We start from the raw sequence: 18063 nt of genomic DNA, 5'->3' as shown, positions 1-18063 counted from the left end.
GACGGAGCCAGGACAGCCGACCCCAACTGACCAAAGGGCTATTCCATGCCGTGTAACGTCGTGCTCAGCGATAAAGACGGGGGCTCTGGTCTTTGCAAAGTAGCCGTTGCTTGGAGACTGGCTGGGCATCAGCCTGCCTGCGCAAGGTGATGAGTGACGGCTGTGGCGCGCCTGGGGTTTTTTTTTCCCCTCTTTCCTTCGCTTATTGAAGTGTTCGTATCCCGACGCACAAGTTTTCTCCTCTTCTCTTCTTGCCGTGGGCTCCGAGCAGAGCCCCTGGAGACCAGGACGGCCTGGGAAGTCCAAGTGACGTTTCCTGGTGGAGCGGTGGGCTGCCAAGAGGGACGTTAGCCGGTGCTCACGCAAAAGGGAGGCCCCTGGCTAGAGGCGAGCAGCTGGTAGCGCTGGAGCGGCCCCGTAGAGAGCTGCTGGCGGAGCTGCCCAGACAGGAGAAGTCCGAGTAGCCAGCTGGTAGGCACCAGCTGTAATTCCCATCACCAAGAGATCCTGCCATGGTGCTCAGGGCCCCACAGCGACTCCCCGTTTCCCCTCCCTTCTGCGGTGAGCACCAACACCGGGCTCCACGGGCTGGGGGAAGACCCCTCCACCCGCCCCCCCGCACGGTGCCCCTGACAAGCCCCACTTCAGCTGGCCTCTGCTTCTCAAGCGACGGACAGGTCTGGCGCTGGCTGCCCCCCCATCCCTACGTGTCTGGGCCCACAGGCCATCAGGGGGAGCTGTGCCACCTGTGCCAAGGCACTTTGTCCCTTGGGTGATTCCACCAGCACCACCCAACAGCCCTCGTGCCTGCCAGGTGCCCCCGTGTTGCCACCAGCCCCCCGTGGCTGTCCTGGCCCCTACTTCCTTCTCCGGATCCCACAGGTTCCCAGAGGCTCCCAGAGGTTTCCCAGCTGCCCCTACCTGGGACCCCCACTGCCCCCGGGGGCCCCGGGGGACCCCGGACACCTCCGGAGCCCTCCTGTCCTGGCTTCCCTGGCTGCTTCCAGCTGCCGTGAGGCACCGGTGCCCCGTGCCCAGGCACGTGCCCTCCCCTGGTGGCTGCTGCCAGCCCGTCGCACGTTGCGCAGCCCTTCGCATGCCTGTGCCCTTCCACAAGGCCCCCCGTGGCGAGGCCGGAGCGTCAGGGGTGCCATGTCCCTGGCAGGCCAGAGGGCTGTGCCTGGGGAGGCACCACGGGCATGGCGGAGGGAGCGGGGAGAGCTGAGCTAGGATGCCCCCGGAGGGCTGGCTGCTCCTCGGCGGAGGGTCCTACGTGGGGCTGCCACACCAGTGCGCACGGATCGGATGCCGATGCCTGGCGGACACTGCCCTGAGCCGGTGACAGCCAGATCCAGCCGCCTCGGCAATGGGCAAAACCGGCCCACCGTGCCAGACACAGCCAAGAAGGCGAGCGGCTTGGTGTGCCCCTCAAACAATCAGAGAAGCTTCTCCCTGGTTGTGCACGGAATTCCTCACGGACACCCCCCTTCGCCCAGGTCTCCGCACGCCTCTCAGGCCCGCCCAGGTTCCCGGCTATGTCTAGACCCCGTGTGGCCTTTGAGAGGGCCCGTGGAAGGACATCGCTCTCCTCCAGACTAACAGCCGCAGTCCTCTGCTCCGGGGATTTCTTCTCGGTTTTTTCATTTTTTATTTTTACAGTAGAAGGTCGTCTCATGCCTGGCCGATGGCGTTCTTTCCCATTGTATTCCCATGAACCTGCACTCGAGAAATGCAGGTGTAGCCTGACTTTCCCCAGGTGCTCCGTACGACAAGCCTGATAAACCGAAAGGCTCTGGGAAGCTCATTCTGCAAAGAAAACAGGGCAGAAAGACACATCACTCCTGGAGCGTAAGGAGCGGCGGGAGGCCCCGCGCGTCTCCCTCTGCCAGCCCGGCCCTTGCTCCGGGAGGCGCAGCTCCCGCCCTGGCCGAGGGGACAGCTTCTCTCTCCTTCCCTTCTCCCACCCAGGACCCCTGTCCCCTGCAGAGCAAACGCCCGACCTCAGAGAGCGGGCCGGGCCGCTGTACAAACCGGAGGCTTTCTGGCCCGGGGGCAAATGGAACCTGGGGGAAGTCCTGCTGCCGGGGCAAGGCCTTGGGTGTCCTCCCTGCCACCGCCTGCCCAGCTCGGGCTCGGGCCCTGTCCCGCCACCCCCTCCCTTCGCTGCGGCCTCTGTGCCGCCAGAGTGGCCGGGGAGCGCTCCGGCGCATGGCATGTGGCAGCACCCAGCAGCTCCTCCACCTGCCTCCCCAGCAAAGCCCAGGCCCAGGGATGCCGGCCACCCTGCAGCTGGGTGCGGGGCATCCCCACGGTGCTGCCCGTTGGCTGTCGCCACCCGACACTCGCGTTCCAGGGCAGCGCGCAGCACACGTGGGTTGGCAAGGCCGTGGCTGGCTCTGCCAGGAGCAGCAGGCACAGGCAGGGAGCTCCGGGCACCCGCACAGCTGTGGGGCCAACCCGGCTCTCGCTCTACTTTTGCTGCCCTTGCCGGGTGCTGCTCAGCCCTCCAAATTTGGCCTGCCACGACTCTCTCGGCCAGGGTTGGGCCCCTGCCCCGGCAAGGACCGTCCACGCTCCTTCTGCCACTGACTTGCTGGCAAACCCGCGTTTCTGCCCTGGCCTCTTGCCCGCACACGCTTCCCGTACCTGCAGAGGGAAGGTCTGGGTCGGCTCTTTCTCTATGTCGTAGCTGAACGTCCCGAGCAGAGTTCCCTCTTCTCCTTCCTCATCCGCTCCCTCGGAGAGAAAGCACAGGGGAGCAGGTCAGGCCCAAGCCAGCCGTGAGAAAACACGCATGCCGGACCTGGGCCCACGACCCGCCCCCTCTCCCGCGGCTCCAGCGCAGTCTGGCGCAGCATGCAGTGGAGCTGAGCTGTCGGGCCAAAACGCACGGAGCAGGTCTTAAGATGGGATGACACCCCCCTGCACCTCCCCTGAAATGTCCCCTCAGGGCACAGCAGTGCTCAGGAGAGACCAGCACCTGACGCTCAGCGGATGCGCAGAGACTAGCACGTCCCCCGTACGGCTTTTCCCCAGCGCCCGGTCCCAAGTGCCTGGCAGAGACTTACAGAGACGGTGAAATCTCGGGGGGCGCTGCTGATGTCCCCGAGCGCAGAGGACTTCTTCAAGGGGTGCTGCACAGTGATCGCGGTTGGTTGGACTCGTGCGGGCAACCTAATGACCAGCTGGCTCCGAGACGTTTGGAAAGGCCAGCAGTATCCCGGGGAAACGTCCAGCTGAAAGCAGAGGGCAACGGCAACGGTTGGGGAGGGCGCGACACGGCCCGCGCTGCTCCCAGTGCGGCCAGAAGCACCGGTGGCACGGCGCCTGCGGGCTGTATTTGTGCTCGAAATGAGTGGCGTGCTGGGAAATGGACAGACGTGCCCAGACGTCTTCCCGGCCAGGGAGAGAGGGCTCACTGAATTCCCCGGGAGAGGAGAATATCCATCATGAAACACCCGATACCCCGCACCTGAGTCAGGGCTGTGAAGAAGGCTCGCTCTTCGCCCAGCAGCTCTGCATCTTCCCCTACCCCCGCCTCGCCCCATCTAACGGAGCCGGGGGAGCCAACTTGGGGTCGCGAAGGAGAATGGTAGAATCGTAGAATCCTTTAGGTTGGAGAAGACCCTTAAGATCATCGAGTCCAACCGTAAAGCTAACAGTGCCAAGTCCGCCAACAACCCGTGTCCCTAAGCGCCACGTCTACACGTCTTTCGAACATCTCCAGGGATGGTCGCTCCACCACTTCCCGGGGCAGCCCAGCCTGTTCCGATGCTTGACAACCCTTTCGGTGAAGACAGTTTTCCTAACAGCCCATCTAAACCTCCCTTGAGCCGTTTCCTCTCGTCCTATCGCTTGTTCCTTGGGAGAAGAGACCGACACCCACCTCGCTACAACCTCCTTTCAGGTAGTTGTAGAGAGCAATAAGGTCTCCCCTCAGCCTCCTCCTCCTCCTCCTCCTCCTCCTCCTCCGGCTACACAACCCCAGTCCTGTCGGCTGCTCCTCACAGGACTTGTTCTCTAGACCCTTCGCCAGCTCCGTTGCTCTGCTTTGGATGCGCTCCGGCACCCCAGTGTCCTTCTTGTAGCGAGGGGCCCAAAACTGAACACGGCATTCAAGGTGCGGCCTCACCGGTGCCGAGTACAAAGGGGTGAGCACTTCCCTAGTCCTGCTGGCCACACTATTTCTGATACAAGCCGGGATGCTGTTGGAGCCAAGTCCAGGAAGCGGCACCGAGCCTTGTTGAGTCTCGTGCGATTGGCCTCAGCCCATCGATCCAGCCTGTCCAGATCCCTCTGTGGAGCCTTGCTACCCTCAAGCAGACCAACCCTCCCGCCCAACTCGGTGTCGTCTGCAAGCTTGCTGGGGGTGCACTCGGTCCCCTCATCCCGATCGCCCCGATCGGAGAAGCTCCTTCACCCAGCGGCGGCCAGGGACGGTGGGCAGGACGCAGCTCAGCTCAGCTCAGCCCAGCTCCTGGGGGAAGCTGCTGGTTTCTAGCGAGCCGAGCCCCGTGTGAGGCCCCAGGTGTCTGGCACCTGACCAGGGCCACGGGCTTCAGCAATACCACTGGCCTGAGGGGAGACGCCCCGGGGCTTGCCCTCACCCTTACCAGGGGGAACAAAACCAGCCCTGATGATTTCTGCTACCATACCTGCACAAAAGTATTCGGACGGTTCAGATCACAAAGGAACCGGAACACGCGGCAGGGCCATGCATAGCTCCTGGGTGATCTCTGCAGGTCGATGGTGACCCCTGAAGGGAGAAGAGAGCAGCTGACTGTCAGAGGCCCCGGGCTCGGAGGGCCCAGTGGCTGTAGGGTATTTCTAAGGCTGCCGGCCAGTGCCGTGCCCAGCCCCGTGCCCTTGGGAGGTGACGCAGGCAAGGAGGGGATCCCCGTGCCCAGTGACAGCCCAGTCTCTCTCACCGCTGCACAGAGAGAAGGCCTGCGGGGGCTGGGAGGCTGCAAGCCCCCACGGAAGGGCAGGGGGCCCAAGCTGAGGCCCTGCTGCATGGAGAGCAAAGGACGACCCGACCACTCGCTTTCAGTCCCCACGAAAGCTCAGCGGAGAGGGCGAGCACAGGAGTGCTGGCAGGGGCACCTGCGTGGGGCCCGAGGGTGAGCCCAAGGGACCCGCTCCGCCACAGGCACGCGGTCGGGCCCTGCGACTCCATCTCACCTCCCCCGGCCTCAGAGAGCAGGGTCTGCGGCTCGGCCTCCTCTGGGGCGTGCCAAGCAGGAGCCCAGCGCAACAAGACCCGCCTGTCCGCATCCATACCTGTGCTTTTCAGAGCCCAGGCAGACACCGGGACGTTCTCTTCCAAAGGCATCGCAGACATTGCCGTTCTCATGTCCTCAAGTTCCTGGGAACGACAGAAATGAACACGGAGGATGACCACATCAGCAGGCCATTCAGCGTGGCCGCGGACGGAGTCCTGCACGGCCCAGAGCAAAGGAAGGAGCCCACGTCAGAAAGCACAGGACAAGCCTTGTCCAAACGGCTGCCAGGCTCAAAGCCTTCTGACGAGAAGAGCGAGGGCTCGGCAAGAGCGTTCGCGTCCACGGCCATAGTGCGGGCGTGGGTCTGGGCCCCGCAGCCTCGTCTCCACCTCCACGCTGCCCATCTCAGCCTGGAGGCGGGCTCGGCCCTGCCAGGGCCAGATGCTCCCGGGAGGGCATTTGTGTCTCGCTGCTCTCTGAGGCCAGGCCAGAACTACCAGAGGCCCCAGCGCGCCGGGAGAAGGATTTCGGCAGTCCTCCCCTGCCGGACGTGGCCCAGTTAAACTTGGCCAGAGGAAGGGGCTTTGTAGCGGAGAAGCTCAACCACCAACCCCCGGTAAGGGGGGCGGGGGTGGAGTGAGCAGGAGAGCCCCGCTAGCAGCCCCAGGAAAGCACCCTGTGCAGGGCCCTGCTTGTCCCAGCCCTCTTGCCCAAAGCGCAGGATCACCTTCTTCACACGGCTCATCTGTGCAACCAGGCACGCCATCTCCTTCCTCAGCTCTTGCACCTCCTGGGCTTGTTCCTCCAGCAGAGCAACCGCGTTCCTGCAGAATGCCGGGAAAGCGGGTCTTGTCAGGGAGCTGCTCAGCCCCTCCCAGAGCCCGCGAGCTCGGAGACGAGCAGAGGCACGGGTGCTCGAGCCCCCTTTCCTTTCCCTTTCCCTTTCCCTGCTTTGCGAGTGCTTCCCTTCAGCTCCAGCTTCAGCAAAAGGCGAAGAGAGAGAAAGGCACGAGGCCTGGGCACTACGCACGGGAGTGCAAACAGCACAAGGCCGGCTCCCGCTACCCCCACCGGGTAAGCTGTGGGCCGGGAGAGGGCTCTTACCACATGGCCTTCAGCTCGCCCACAGGCTGCTCCAGCAGCACCTGAAAGGGAAAGGCTCTCCGCTTGAGTCCCAGAGCTGCCGGGGCTCCCCAGAGCCGGCGGCTCTAGCAAGGCCCAGCAGAAGCTGCTGCCGCTTCTTTGGGTCGCAGCCTGGAGACGGAGGATTCGGCCATTTACCCAACCACCGTCAGCAGTGCTCCTCTGTGGGACTTTCCTGCCCCGCAACAACAGTCACTGACCTGTGGCACCTTCTCTGCCCACAGCACCCTCACGGGCAGCGAGGTCCCGCAGTAGGCCCCAGCTGTAATTCACATCACCGAGAGAGAGTTACTTCACTAGCGCTTCTAACGATGCCCGTAGTCCCGCTGTCTCCTCCCGCACCAGGGTGGCAAGAGGTTTGCCGAGAGCTTCGCTCCCTGCTGCCGTGAGCACCGACACCTGGCTCCACAGGCTGCGAGAGAGACGCCTCTCCATCCCCGCCCTGCACGGCACCACCAAGGAGCCTCACTTCAGCTGGGCTCCGCTTCCCAAGCAATGCCCAGCTCTGGCCCTGCCTGTCACCGTTTCCGCTTCCTCCAGCGTGGACGGAGCTCCCTGAGCTGCAGAAGTGGGAGGCTGGAAGGGCCCCACGGGCATTCCAGCACCTCTCCCTCGCACCGAAGCTTGCATCCCGCACCGCCGTGCTACCGTGAGCAGCCGGTGAACACTCACCGAGAGCGGCTACGAAGATGAGGCACAGGATCATAAAGAGCCCGCTCCTCTTCTGGGTGATCTTCTTCCTGCAAAAGAGGGAGTCCTGGCGTTACCAGTGCTCAGGGGCTGGGGCAGACCCCTCCCTGTAGGGAGGCGTTTTCACCTGCAAGCTGAGAAGCACCAGTTCTGGAGGTCAGCTGCTGCCAGAAAGCTGACAGGCCAGCCCCCTTCCAGAGGAGCACGGTTTCTGTCTGCACCCTTCGACACGGCAGGCAGAGCTTGTCCAAAAGCGCGCTCCGAGATCGCCCTCGGACACACAGTTAAAATGACCCGGGGCAGTAAGCAGACCTGGCCAGGGAAAGCCGCGCTCGGGCGGTCTCTGCTGTGCGCTCGCCTTCCCTTTCGCTAAGGCGGCAGGCCTGGTTGCGCTTGAGATGAAACACCTCTTGTTTTGGGGTGTTTCCACGGCACTAGGCGGAGCAGCAGGCACTTACTGCTCTCCTTCCACCGCCCCCACGGGTCCACCCCCTTTCCCCCAGCCGCCAGAGGCTGGTCAAGGCCACGGCAAAGCCTTCTGCTGCAGAGGCTCGGCCCTGACCCTGAGCACTCCGCTGCGCCCAAGTTACCTCCCCGGCGGCCGAGGTTTCGGCCGCTGACGCGCGCGCCGAGTGGGGCTGCCAAGGGATTCTGCTCTCGTTGCTCTCCAAGCAGCTGCCCCGGCGCGGGCAGCACCTGACCTGCTGCCAGCAGGAGCCACGCTCTCCCGGTCCGGAGCACCGCCAGCCTCCCCCCGACCCACCGGCACCCCGCTCCGTGTCCACGTCGGACACGTGCTGTACTCACACAGTGGAGACGCAGGTGCTGAGGTGTGCCTGGAGGGACACCAGCGCCAGCGCCAGACGGCCGGAAACGGCCGAGACCAAGCCTGGGAAAGAAACGGGAGAAAACGCTGAGGACCCTTCCTGAGGACACCCGTTGGGACGCATGTCAGACCCTGCGGGGAGGCGGGCGCTGGTCCCACGCACTCCCTCCCCAGGGCAGCAGCAAGGGCAGGGCCAGGGATTTGCCCTGGCGAGGGGGCAGCTGGGTGCACCCTGGGAGGAAAGGACTGAGGGCTGGGCAGGATCCCCTCGCAGGCACGGCACTGACGGCTCGTCCGGGGAAGTAGGGCGGCACGAGGCTCTGGCCTCTGGGCTCCCACCATACGGGTGTACCCATGGTTGCTAGAGGATCCCCCAAAGACGTGGACATGGTAGCCAGCTCGGTCGTGGTGACGTAGCTGAGACGGCCCCAGGCTTTCCTCGGAGCAGGATGACGCTGGCTCTGCAGGGCTGTCAGGCCCGGCCCCAACCATGGGGTGACAGGCAGCCTCTTCTCCTCACCCCTCGCTGGCTCGTTTGACCCCAGCCCCCGGTGTCCCTGGGGCGGGCAGGAGGGAACAGGAGGCTCTCAGGCGTCTTTCCCGAGGAAGCCGTCTGCCCCGTGGCCAGGTGCTAGCAGCCTGCGAGCGCTCGCCCTCCCCGTTTGATTCAAGCTCCCGGCAAAAACCTGCCGGGCAGAGTCCTGCCCAGAGCAGGGCAGCCTGCAGTCCCCCCTCCCGTGCAGTCGTGCCGGCACCATCTCCTCCAGCTCTGGTGCAGAGGAGCTCTGTGGGCGCATCCCAGAGGACTTTGCGGAGCAAAGCAGCGTTGAACTTACTCTCGTTCTCTCGAGAGCTGTCCCTGCAGCATGCAGGCCCTTGCTGGGTCATGACCTGGGCCGCCTGAGGATGAGTGAGCCTGGGGAAGGAAAAAGACAGAGAGAGCCCTGTCGCGCGCTGCCTCCGCGCCGTGCGACGCGACGCGACGCGACGCGGTGCCGGCGGGAGCTGCCCGCGCAGAGATCCTGGCCAGAAGACAGGCCTTGGGAAGGCTCCCAGGAGACGGCCCGGCCGTGGCGGGAAAGGGAAGCTGCAGCAAGGCGGCAGAGCCGCTTCCACCCTCTCCTCCTCTGCCCACCGGGCCCTGGGGCACCAACCTGCCCTTGGGCGGGCATCCCAGCGGCCCCGTGTCGTCCGGGGAGAGGGCGCAGGCCGCCCTCCTCCAAAGCCCCCCACCTCTTCCCGAGGCCCCTGCAGCTCAAGGGCCAGAGCCCTCCCCAAAACACCCCGTGGCTGCTCTCCGCAGCAGAGACCCGGCGAGGAGAGGGCTGAGCTCTGCCACGGCTCTGCCAGAGGCTGCCGGGACGCACCTGCACAGTGCCTGCGGCAGCAGCCCCCGGAGATGGCTGGTGCGGGAGAGCAGCAGGGACATCCCGAGCCCCCTGGCCAGGACCCCCGGCCGGCGCCAGCAGCAGCACTGCAGGGGTTCACGCCAGGGGGTCGGAGGGGCTTTCAGCGAGTTTCCCAAGCCCCACGGCTGCTGCTCTGCACATAGCCCTTGTCAGCTTCCCCGCCGCGTCCCCCGCCAGCCCCGCATTAGGCTCTGCCTGTGCTACCCCCCAGCTGAGGCCCCCAGGAGGAACAAATCCCCCATACACGTACTCATTCTCCGAGTCGCTGCCAGCGCTCCTGCCTGACGGGGCGCTCGGTGCCCCTTGTGATTTCCGGGGAGCCTTTCTCCGCCTCATGTTGGGGAGAAAGCAAGCTCTCCAGCAATCTTACAGCCTCTCCTTCAGCCCCAGGAGTTTTGCCTGCCCAGGGCACGGCCGCTCAGGCAAAAGCTCCAAACCGATCCCTGGCAGAAGCGCTCCTGCCACAGGCGCACAGCCACCAGGACAGGGTGAGCTGCTTCCAGCCAGGCAGTCGTGGCCCGGGGTGCCACGTGGCTGAGCAAGGCCCTGATCTCACAGAGGCCTGGGCCCGCATGGTGTGAGGTCATGGCTGTGACATCACAGACGGGGCCACGAGGGGGCGGGAGATGGGGAGAGACCCTGCAGTTTTCCTGGCGCAGCCCATCCGCAGCCAGCCCGGGCCCTGACCCGGGGGAGTGCTGGGGTGCGGGTGGGGGGCAGCACTGGCTGCCCCGGGAGCTCCCCCGGGAGCCAGTGCATCCGAGCCCCCGAGCCTTGTTGGGGCCCTGTGCCGGGTGCCGCACGTTGCGTCCCCTGGGCAGGGCTCAGCACCCCTAGAGAGCCCCCGGGAAACAGAAACGGAGGGTGGGCGGAGGTTTTTGCTCTCGCCTGACCCAACAGCTGCTTCAGGCGGTGTTTCTGCTCCTTGAGTCTTCTCTTCTGCAGAGAAGAAGGGAAACGAAGCATTCCCTTGTGCTGGTGGAGGTGGAACGGTGCCTCTGTGTAAGGCAGAGGGTTTTTTCCCAGCCATGCTGACCCTGCCTTAGTGGCCGTCCCCCCGCACCGGGCCTGCCTGCGCGGGAGTTGACTTTCCTCCTAGCAGCCCGTACGGTGCCGTGGTTTGCATCTGTGGCTGAAAGGGCGTTGATGACGCACCATTGTTTCAGCTACTGCTGAACGATGCTTACGGAGCATCGAGCTGTCTCCGTCTCTCGCTCTGTCCCCTCGAGCGAAGAGGCTGGGGGTGGGCAAGAGCTTGGGAGGGGACGGAGCCAGGACAGCCGACCCCAACTGACCAAAGGGCTATTCCATGCCGTGTAACGTCGTGCTCAGCGATAAAGACGGGGGCTCTGGTCTTTGCAAAGTAGCCGTTGCTTGGAGACTGGCTGGGCATCAGCCTGCCTGCGCAAGGTGATGAGTGACGGCTGTGGCGCGCCTGGGGTTTTTTTTTCCCCTCTTTCCTTCGCTTATTGAAGTGTTCGTATCCCGACGCACAAGTTTTCTCCTCTTCTCTTCTTGCCGTGGGCTCCGAGCAGAGCCCCTGGAGACCAGGACGGCCTGGGAAGTCCAAGTGACGTTTCCTGGTGGAGCGGTGGGCTGCCAAGAGGGACGTTAGCCGGTGCTCACGCAAAAGGGAGGCCCCTGGCTAGAGGCGAGCAGCTGGTAGCGCTGGAGCGGCCCCGTAGAGAGCTGCTGGCGGAGCTGCCCAGACAGGAGAAGTCCGAGTAGCCAGCTGGTAGGCACCAGCTGTAATTCCCATCACCAAGAGATCCTGCCATGGTGCTCAGGGCCCCACAGCGACTCCCCGTTTCCCCTCCCTTCTGCGGTGAGCACCAACACCGGGCTCCACGGGCTGGGGGAAGACCCCTCCACCCGCCCCCCCGCACGGTGCCCCTGACAAGCCCCACTTCAGCTGGCCTCTGCTTCTCAAGCGACGGACAGGTCTGGCGCTGGCTGCCCCCCCCATCCCTACGTGTCTGGGCCCACAGGCCATCAGGGGGAGCTGTGCCACCTGTGCCAAGGCACTTTGTCCCTTGGGTGATTCCACCAGCACCACCCAACAGCCCTCGTGCCTGCCAGGTGCCCCCGTGTTGCCACCAGCCCCCCGTGGCTGTCCTGGCCCCTACTTCCTTCTCCGGATCCCACAGGTTCCCAGAGGCTCCCAGAGGTTTCCCAGCTGCCCCTACCTGGGACCCCCACTGCCCCCGGGGGCCCCGGGGGACCCCGGACACCTCCGGAGCCCTCCTGTCCTGGCTTCCCTGGCTGCTTCCAGCTGCCGTGAGGCACCGGTGCCCCGTGCCCAGGCACGTGCCCTCCCCTGGTGGCTGCTGCCAGCCCGTCGCACGTTGCGCAGCCCTTCGCATGCCTGTGCCCTTCCACAAGGCCCCCCGTGGCGAGGCCGGAGCGTCAGGGGTGCCATGTCCCTGGCAGGCCAGAGGGCTGTGCCTGGGGAGGCACCACGGGCATGGCGGAGGGAGCGGGGAGAGCTGAGCTAGGATGCCCCCGGAGGGCTGGCTGCTCCTCGGCGGAGGGTCCTACGTGGGGCTGCCACACCAGTGCGCACGGATCGGATGCCGATGCCTGGCGGACACTGCCCTGAGCCGGTGACAGCCAGATCCAGCCGCCTCGGCAATGGGCAAAAACCGGCCCACCGTGCCAGACACAGCCAAGAAGGCGAGCGGCTTGGTGTGCCCCTCAAACAATCAGAGAAGCTTCTCCCTGGTTGTGCACGGAATTCCTCACGGACACCCCCCTTCGCCCAGGTCTCCGCACGCCTCTCAGGCCCGCCCAGGTTCCCGGCTATGTCTAGACCCCGTGTGGCCTTTGAGAGGGCCCGTGGAAGGACATCGCTCTCCTCCAGACTAACAGCCGCAGTCCTCTGCTCCGGGGATTTCTTCTCGGTTTTTTCATTTTTTATTTTTACAGTAGAAGGTCGTCTCATGCCTGGCCGATGGCGTTCTTTCCCATTGTATTCCCATGAACCTGCACTCGAGAAATGCAGGTGTAGCCTGACTTTCCCCAGGTGCTCCGTACGACAAGCCTGATAAACCGAAAGGCTCTGGGAAGCTCATTCTGCAAAGAAAACAGGGCAGAAAGACACATCACTCCTGGAGCGTAAGGAGCGGCGGGAGGCCCCGCACGTCTCCCTCTGCCAGCCCGGCCCTTGCTCCGGGAGGCGCAGCTCCCGCCCTGGCCGAGGGGACAGCTTCTCTCTCCTTCCCTTCTCCCACCCAGGACCCCTGTCCCCTGCAGAGCAAACGCCCGACCTCAGAGAGCGGGCCGGGCCGCTGTACAAACCGGAGGCTTTCTGGCCCGGGGGCAAATGGAACCTGGGGGAAGTCCTGCTGCCGGGGCAAGGCCTTGGGTGTCCTCCCTGCCACCGCCTGCCCAGCTCGGGCTCGGGCCCTGTCCCGCCACCCCCTCCCTTCGCTGCGGCCTCTGTGCCGCCAGAGTGGCCGGGGAGCGCTCCAGCGCATGGCATGTGGCAGCACCCAGCAGCTCCTCCACCTGCCTCCCCAGCAAAGCCCAGGCCCAGGGATGCCGGCCACCCTGCAGCTGGGTGCGGGGCATCCCCACGGTGCTGCCCGTTGGCTGTCGCCACCCGACACTCGCGTTCCAGGGCAGCGCGCAGCACACGTGGGTTGGCAAGGCCGTGGCTGGCTCTGCCAGGAGCAGCAGGCACAGGCAGGGAGCTCCGGGCACCCGCACAGCTGTGGGGCCAACCCGGCTCTCGCTCTACTTTTGCTGCCCTTGCCGGGTGCTGCTCAGCCCTCCAAATTTGGCCTGGCACGACTCTCTCGGCCAGGGTTGGGCCCCTGCCCCGGCAAGGACCGTCCACGCTCCTTCTGCCACTGACTTGCTGGCAAACCCGCGTTTCTGCCCTGGCCTCTTGCCCGCACACGCTTCCCGTACCTGCAGAGGGAAGGTCTGGGTCGGCTCTTTCTCTATGTCGTAGCTGAACGTCCCGAGCAGAGTTCCCTCTTCTCCTTCCTCATCCTCTCCCTCGGAGAGAAAGCACAGGGGAGCAGGTCAGGCCCAAGCCAGCCGTGAGAAAACACGCATGCCGGACCTGGGCCCACGACCCGCCCCCTCTCCCGCGGCTCCAGCGCAGTCTGGCGCAGCATGCAGTGGAGCTGAGCTGTCGGGCCAAAACGCACGGAGCAGGTCTTAAGATGGGATGACACCCCCCTGCACCTCCCCTGAAATGTCCCCTCAGGGCACAGCAGTGCTCGGGAGAGACCAGCACCTGACGCTCAGCGGATGCGCAGAGACTAGCACGTCCCCCGTACGGCTTTTCCCCAGCGCCCGGTCCCAAGTGCCTGGCAGAGACTTACAGAGACGGTGAAATCTCGGGGGGCGCTGCTGATGTCCCCGAGCGCAGAGGACTTCTTCAAGGGGTGCTGCACAGTGATCGCGGTTGGTTGGACTCGTGCGGGCAACCTAATGACCAGCTGGCTCCGAGACGTTTGGAAAGGCCAGCAGTATCCCGGGGAAACGTCCAGCTGAAAGCAGAGGGCAACGGCAACGGTTGGGGAGGGCGCGACACGGCCCGCGCTGCTCCCAGTGCGGCCAGAAGCACCGGTGGCACGGCGCCTGCGGGCTGTATTTGTGCTCGAAATGAGTGGCGTGCTGGGAAATGGACAGACGTGCCCGGACGTCTTCCCGGCCAGGGAGAGAGGGCTCACTGAATTCCCCGGGAGAGGAGAATATCCATCATGAAACACCCGATACCCCGCACCTGAGTCAGGGCTGTGAAGAAGGCTCGCTCTTCGCCCAGCAGCTCTGCATCTTCCCCTACCCCCACCTCGCCCCATCTAACGGAGCCGGGGGAGCCAACTTGGGGTCGCGAAGGAGAATGGTAGAATCGTAGAATCCTTTAGGTTGGAGAAGACCCTTAAGATCATCGAGTCCAACCGTAAAGCTAACAGTGCCAAGTCCGCCAACAACCCGTGTCCCTAAGCGCCACGTCTACACGTCTTTCGAACATCTCCAGGGATGGTCGCTCCACCACTTCCCGGGGCAGCCCAGCCTGTTCCGATGCTTGACAACCCTTTCGGTGAAGACAGTTTTCCTAACAGCCCATCTAAACCTCCCTTGAGCCGTTTCCTCTCGTCCTATCGCTTGTTCCTTGGGAGAAGAGACCGACACCCACCTCGCTACAACCTCCTTTCAGGTAGTTGTAGAGAGCAATAAGGTCTCCCCTCAGCCTCCTCCTCCTCCTCCTCCTCCTCCTCCGGCTACACAACCCCAGTCCTGTCGGCTGCTCCTCACAGGACTTGTTCTCTAGACCCTTCGCCAGCTCCGTTGCTCTGCTTTGGATGCGCTCCGGCACCCCAGTGTCCTTCTTGTAGCGAGGGGCCCAAAACTGAACACGGCATTCAAGGTGCGGCCTCACCGGTGCCGAGTACAAAGGGGTGAGCACTTCCCTAGTCCTGCTGGCCACACTATTTCTGATACAAGCCGGGATGCTGTTGGAGCCAAGTCCAGGAAGCGGCACCGAGCCTTGTTGAGTCTCGTGCGATTGGCCTCAGCCCATCGATCCAGCCTGTCCAGATCCCTCTGTGGAGCCTTGCTACCCTCAAGCAGACCAACCCTCCCGCCCAACTCGGTGTCGTCTGCAAGCTTGCTGGGGGTGCACTCGGTCCCCTCATCCCGATCGCCCCGATCGGAGAAGCTCCTTCACCCAGCGGCGGCCAGGGACGGTGGGCAGGACGCAGCTCAGCTCAGCTCAGCCCAGCTCCTGGGGGAAGCTGCTGGTTTCTAGCGAGCCGAGCCCCGTGTGAGGCCCCAGGTGTCTGGCACCTGACCAGGGCCACGGGCTTCAGCAATACCACTGGCCTGAGGGGAGACGCCCCGGGGCTTGCCCTCACCCTTACCAGGGGGAACAAAACCAGCCCTGATGATTTCTGCTACCATACCTGCACAAAAGTATTCGGACGGTTCAGATCACAAAGGAACCGGAACACGCGGCAGGGCCATGCATAGCTCCTGGGTGATCTCTGCAGGTCGATGGTGACCCCTGAAGGGAGAAGAGAGCAGCTGACTGTCAGAGGCCCCGGGCTCGGAGGGCCCAGTGGCTGTAGGGTATTTCTAAGGCTGCCGGCCAGTGCCGTGCCCAGCCCCGTGCCCTTGGGAGGTGACGCAGGCAAGGAGGGGATCCCCGTGCCCAGTGACAGCCCAGTCTCTCTCACCGCTGCACAGAGAGAAGGCCTGCGGGGGCTGGGAGGCTGCAAGCCCCCACGGAAGGGCAGGGGGCCCAAGCTGAGGCCCTGCTGCATGGAGAGCAAAGGACGACCCGACCACTCGCTTTCAGTCCCCACGAAAGCTCAGCGGAGAGGGCGAGCACAGGAGTGCTGGCAGGGGCACCTGCGTGGGGCCCGAGGGTGAGCCCAAGGGACCCGCTCCGCCACAGGCACGCGGTCGGGCCCTGCGACTCCATCTCACCTCCCCCGGCCTCAGAGAGCAGGGTCTGCGGCTCGGCCCTCCTCTGGGGCGTGCCAAGCAGGAGCCCAGCGCAACAAGACCCGCCTGTCCGCATCCATACCTGTGCTTTTCAGAGCCCAGGCAGACACCGGGACGTTCTCTTCCAAAGGCATCGCAGACATTGCCGTTCTCATGTCCTCAAGTTCCTGGGAACGACAGAAATGAACACGGAGGATGACCACATCAGCAGGCCATTCAGCGTGGCCGCGGACGGAGTCCTGCACGGCCCAGAGCAAAGGAAGGAGCCCACGTCAGAAAGCACAGGACAAGCCTTGTCCAAACGGCTGCCAGGCTCAAAGCCTTCTGACGAGAAGAGCGAGGGCTCGGCAAGAGCGTTCGCGTCCACGGCCATAGTGCGGGCGTGGGTCTGGGCCCCGCAGCCTCGTCTCCACCTCCACGCTGCCCATCTCAGCCTGGAGGCGGGCTCGGCCCTGCCAGGGCCAGATGCTCCCGGGAGGGCATTTGTGTCTCGCTGCTCTCTGAGGCCAGGCCAGAACTACCAGAGGCCCCAGCGCGCCGGGAGAAGGATTTCGGCAGTCCTCCCCTGCCGGACGTGGCCCAGTTAAACTTGGCCAGAGGAAGGGGCTTTGTAGCGGAGAAGCTCAACCACCAACCCCCGGTAAGGGGGGCGGGGGTGGAGTGAGCAGGAGAGCCCCGCTAGCAGCCCCAGGAAAGCACCCTGTGCAGGGCCCTGCTTGTCCCAGCCCTCTTGCCCAAAGCGCAGGATCACCTTCTTCACACGGCTCATCTGTGCAACCAGGCACGCCATCTCCTTCCTCAGCTCTTGCACCTCCTGGGCTTGTTCCTCCAGCAGAGCAACCGCGTTCCTGCAGAATGCCGGGAAAGCGGGTCTTGTCAGGGAGCTGCTCAGCCCCTCCCAGAGCCCGCGAGCTCGGAGACGAGCAGAGGCACGGGTGCTCGAGCCCCCTTTCCTTTCCCTTTCCCTTTCCCTGCTCTGCGAGTGCTTCCCTTCAGCTCCAGCTTCAGCAAAAGGCGAAGAGAGAGAAAGGCACGAGGCCTGGGCACTACGCACGGGAGTGCAAACAGCACAAGGCCGGCTCCCGCTACCCCACCGGGTAAGCTGTGGGCCGGGAGAGGGCTCTTACCACATGGCCTTCAGCTCGCCCACAGGCTGCTCCAGCAGCACCTGAAAGGGAAAGGCTCTCCGCTTGAGTCCCAGAGCTGCCGGGGCTCCCCAGAGCCGGCGGCTCTAGCAAGGCCCAGCAGAAGCTGCTGCCGCTTCTTTGGGTCGCAGCCTGGAGACGGAGGATTCGGCCATTTACCCAACCACCGTCAGCAGTGCTCCTCTGTGGGACTTTCCTGCCCCGCAACAACAGTCACTGACCTGTGGCACCTTCTCTGCCCACAGCACCCTCACGGGCAGCGAGGTCCCGCAGTAGGCCCCAGCTGTAATTCACATCACCGAGAGAGAGTTACTTCACTAGCGCTTCTAACGATGCCCGTAGTCCCGCTGTCTCCTCCCGCACCAGGGTGGCAAGAGGTTTGCCGAGAGCTTCGCTCCCTGCTGCCGTGAGCACCGACACCTGGCTCCACAGGCTGCGAGAGAGACGCCTCTCCATCCCCGCCCTGCACGGCACCACCAAGGAGCCTCACTTCAGCTGGGCTCCGCTTCCCAAGCAATGCCCAGCTCTGGCCCTGCCTGTCACCGTTTTCCGCTTCCTCCAGCGTGGACGGAGCTCCCTGAGCTGCAGAAGTGGGAGGCTGGAAGGGCCCCACGGGCATTCCAGCACCTCTCCCTCGCACCGAAGCTTGCATCCCGCACCGCCGTGCTACCGTGAGCAGCCGGTGAACACTCACCGAGAGCGGCTACGAAGATGAGGCACAGGATCATAAAGAGCCCGCTCCTCTTCTGGGTGATCTTCTTCCTGCAAAAGAGGGAGTCCTGGCGTTACCAGTGCTCAGGGGCTGGGGCAGACCCCTCCCTGTAGGGAGGCGTTTTCACCTGCAAGCTGAGAAGCACCAGTTCTGGAGGTCAGCTGCTGCCAGAAAGCTGACAGGCCAGCCCCCTTCCAGAGGAGCACGGTTTCTGTCTGCACCCTTCGACACGGCAGGCAGAGCTTGTCCAAAAGCGCGCTCCGAGATCGCCCTCGGACACACAGTTAAAATGACCCGGGGCAGTAAGCAGACCTGGCCAGGGAAAGCCGCGCTCGGGCGGTCTCTGCTGTGCGCTCGCCTTCCCTTTCGCTAAGGCGGCAGGCCTGGTTGCGCTTGAGATGAAACACCTCTTGTTTTGGGGTGTTTCCACGGCACTAGGCGGAGCAGCAGGCAC

The 18063-nt window shown here is 64.4% G+C and overlaps 2 protein-coding genes across 2 annotated transcripts; both read right to left on the bottom strand.

Moving 5' to 3' along the window:
- Nucleotides 1-1221: 1221 nt before the first annotated feature.
- On the bottom strand, nucleotides 1222-7157 carry LOC115336477 (sperm-associated antigen 4 protein-like). The gene is made up of 9 exons (XM_030003503.2): nucleotides 7038-7157; nucleotides 6566-6627; nucleotides 6327-6367; nucleotides 5950-6046; nucleotides 5281-5365; nucleotides 4656-4756; nucleotides 3069-3236; nucleotides 2647-2736; nucleotides 1222-1806 (listed from the first exon to the last, which is right to left on the bottom strand). The coding sequence occupies exons 1-9, from the start codon at nucleotides 7069-7071 to the stop codon at nucleotides 1672-1674; spliced, it is 813 nt and encodes a 270-aa protein (XP_029859363.1). The 5' UTR covers nucleotides 7072-7157; the 3' UTR covers nucleotides 1222-1671.
- A 4834-nt stretch (nucleotides 7158-11991) lies between these two features.
- LOC115336478 (sperm-associated antigen 4 protein-like) lies at nucleotides 11992-17711 on the bottom strand. Its single transcript, XM_041121113.1, has 8 exons — nucleotides 17592-17711; nucleotides 17119-17180; nucleotides 16880-16920; nucleotides 16504-16600; nucleotides 15835-15919; nucleotides 15209-15309; nucleotides 13203-13792; nucleotides 11992-12362 (listed from the first exon to the last, which is right to left on the bottom strand). Exons 1-7 carry the CDS (start codon nucleotides 17623-17625, stop codon nucleotides 13562-13564), a joined length of 651 nt encoding a protein of 216 aa, XP_040977047.1. The 5' UTR covers nucleotides 17626-17711; the 3' UTR covers nucleotides 11992-12362; nucleotides 13203-13561.
- Between the last annotated feature and the right edge of the window lie 352 nt (nucleotides 17712-18063).

The sequence above is a fragment of the Aquila chrysaetos genome, chromosome Z (genome assembly GCF_900496995.4).
Source record: "Aquila chrysaetos chrysaetos chromosome Z, bAquChr1.4, whole genome shotgun sequence".
Lineage (NCBI taxonomy): Eukaryota > Metazoa > Chordata > Aves > Accipitriformes > Accipitridae > Aquila > Aquila chrysaetos.
Note: the sequence above shows the minus strand (reverse complement) of the source record. Positions and strands in the feature narration are given on the sequence as shown.

Excerpts from the sequence above, each read along its gene's own strand:
- LOC115336477 (XM_030003503.2), bottom strand. The coding sequence starts at position 7,071 with ATGATCCTGTGCCTCATCTTCGTAGCCGCTCTCG. Across the intron at positions 3,237-4,655 it reads GTCCGAATACTTTTGTGCAG|CTGGACGTTTCCCCGGGATA; the intron begins GTATGGTAGCAG and ends CTCTGCTTTCAG. Across the intron at positions 1,807-2,646 it reads CCCAGACCTTCCCTCTGCAG|AATGAGCTTCCCAGAGCCTT; the intron begins GTACGGGAAGCG and ends TTTTCTTTGCAG.
- LOC115336478 (XM_041121113.1), bottom strand. The coding sequence starts at position 17,625 with ATGATCCTGTGCCTCATCTTCGTAGCCGCTCTCG. Across the intron at positions 16,601-16,879 it reads GGCGAGCTGAAGGCCATGTG|GAACGCGGTTGCTCTGCTGG; the intron begins GTAAGAGCCCTC and ends GGCATTCTGCAG. Across the intron at positions 15,920-16,503 it reads AGATGAGCCGTGTGAAGAAG|GAACTTGAGGACATGAGAAC; the intron begins GTGATCCTGCGC and ends TGTCGTTCCCAG.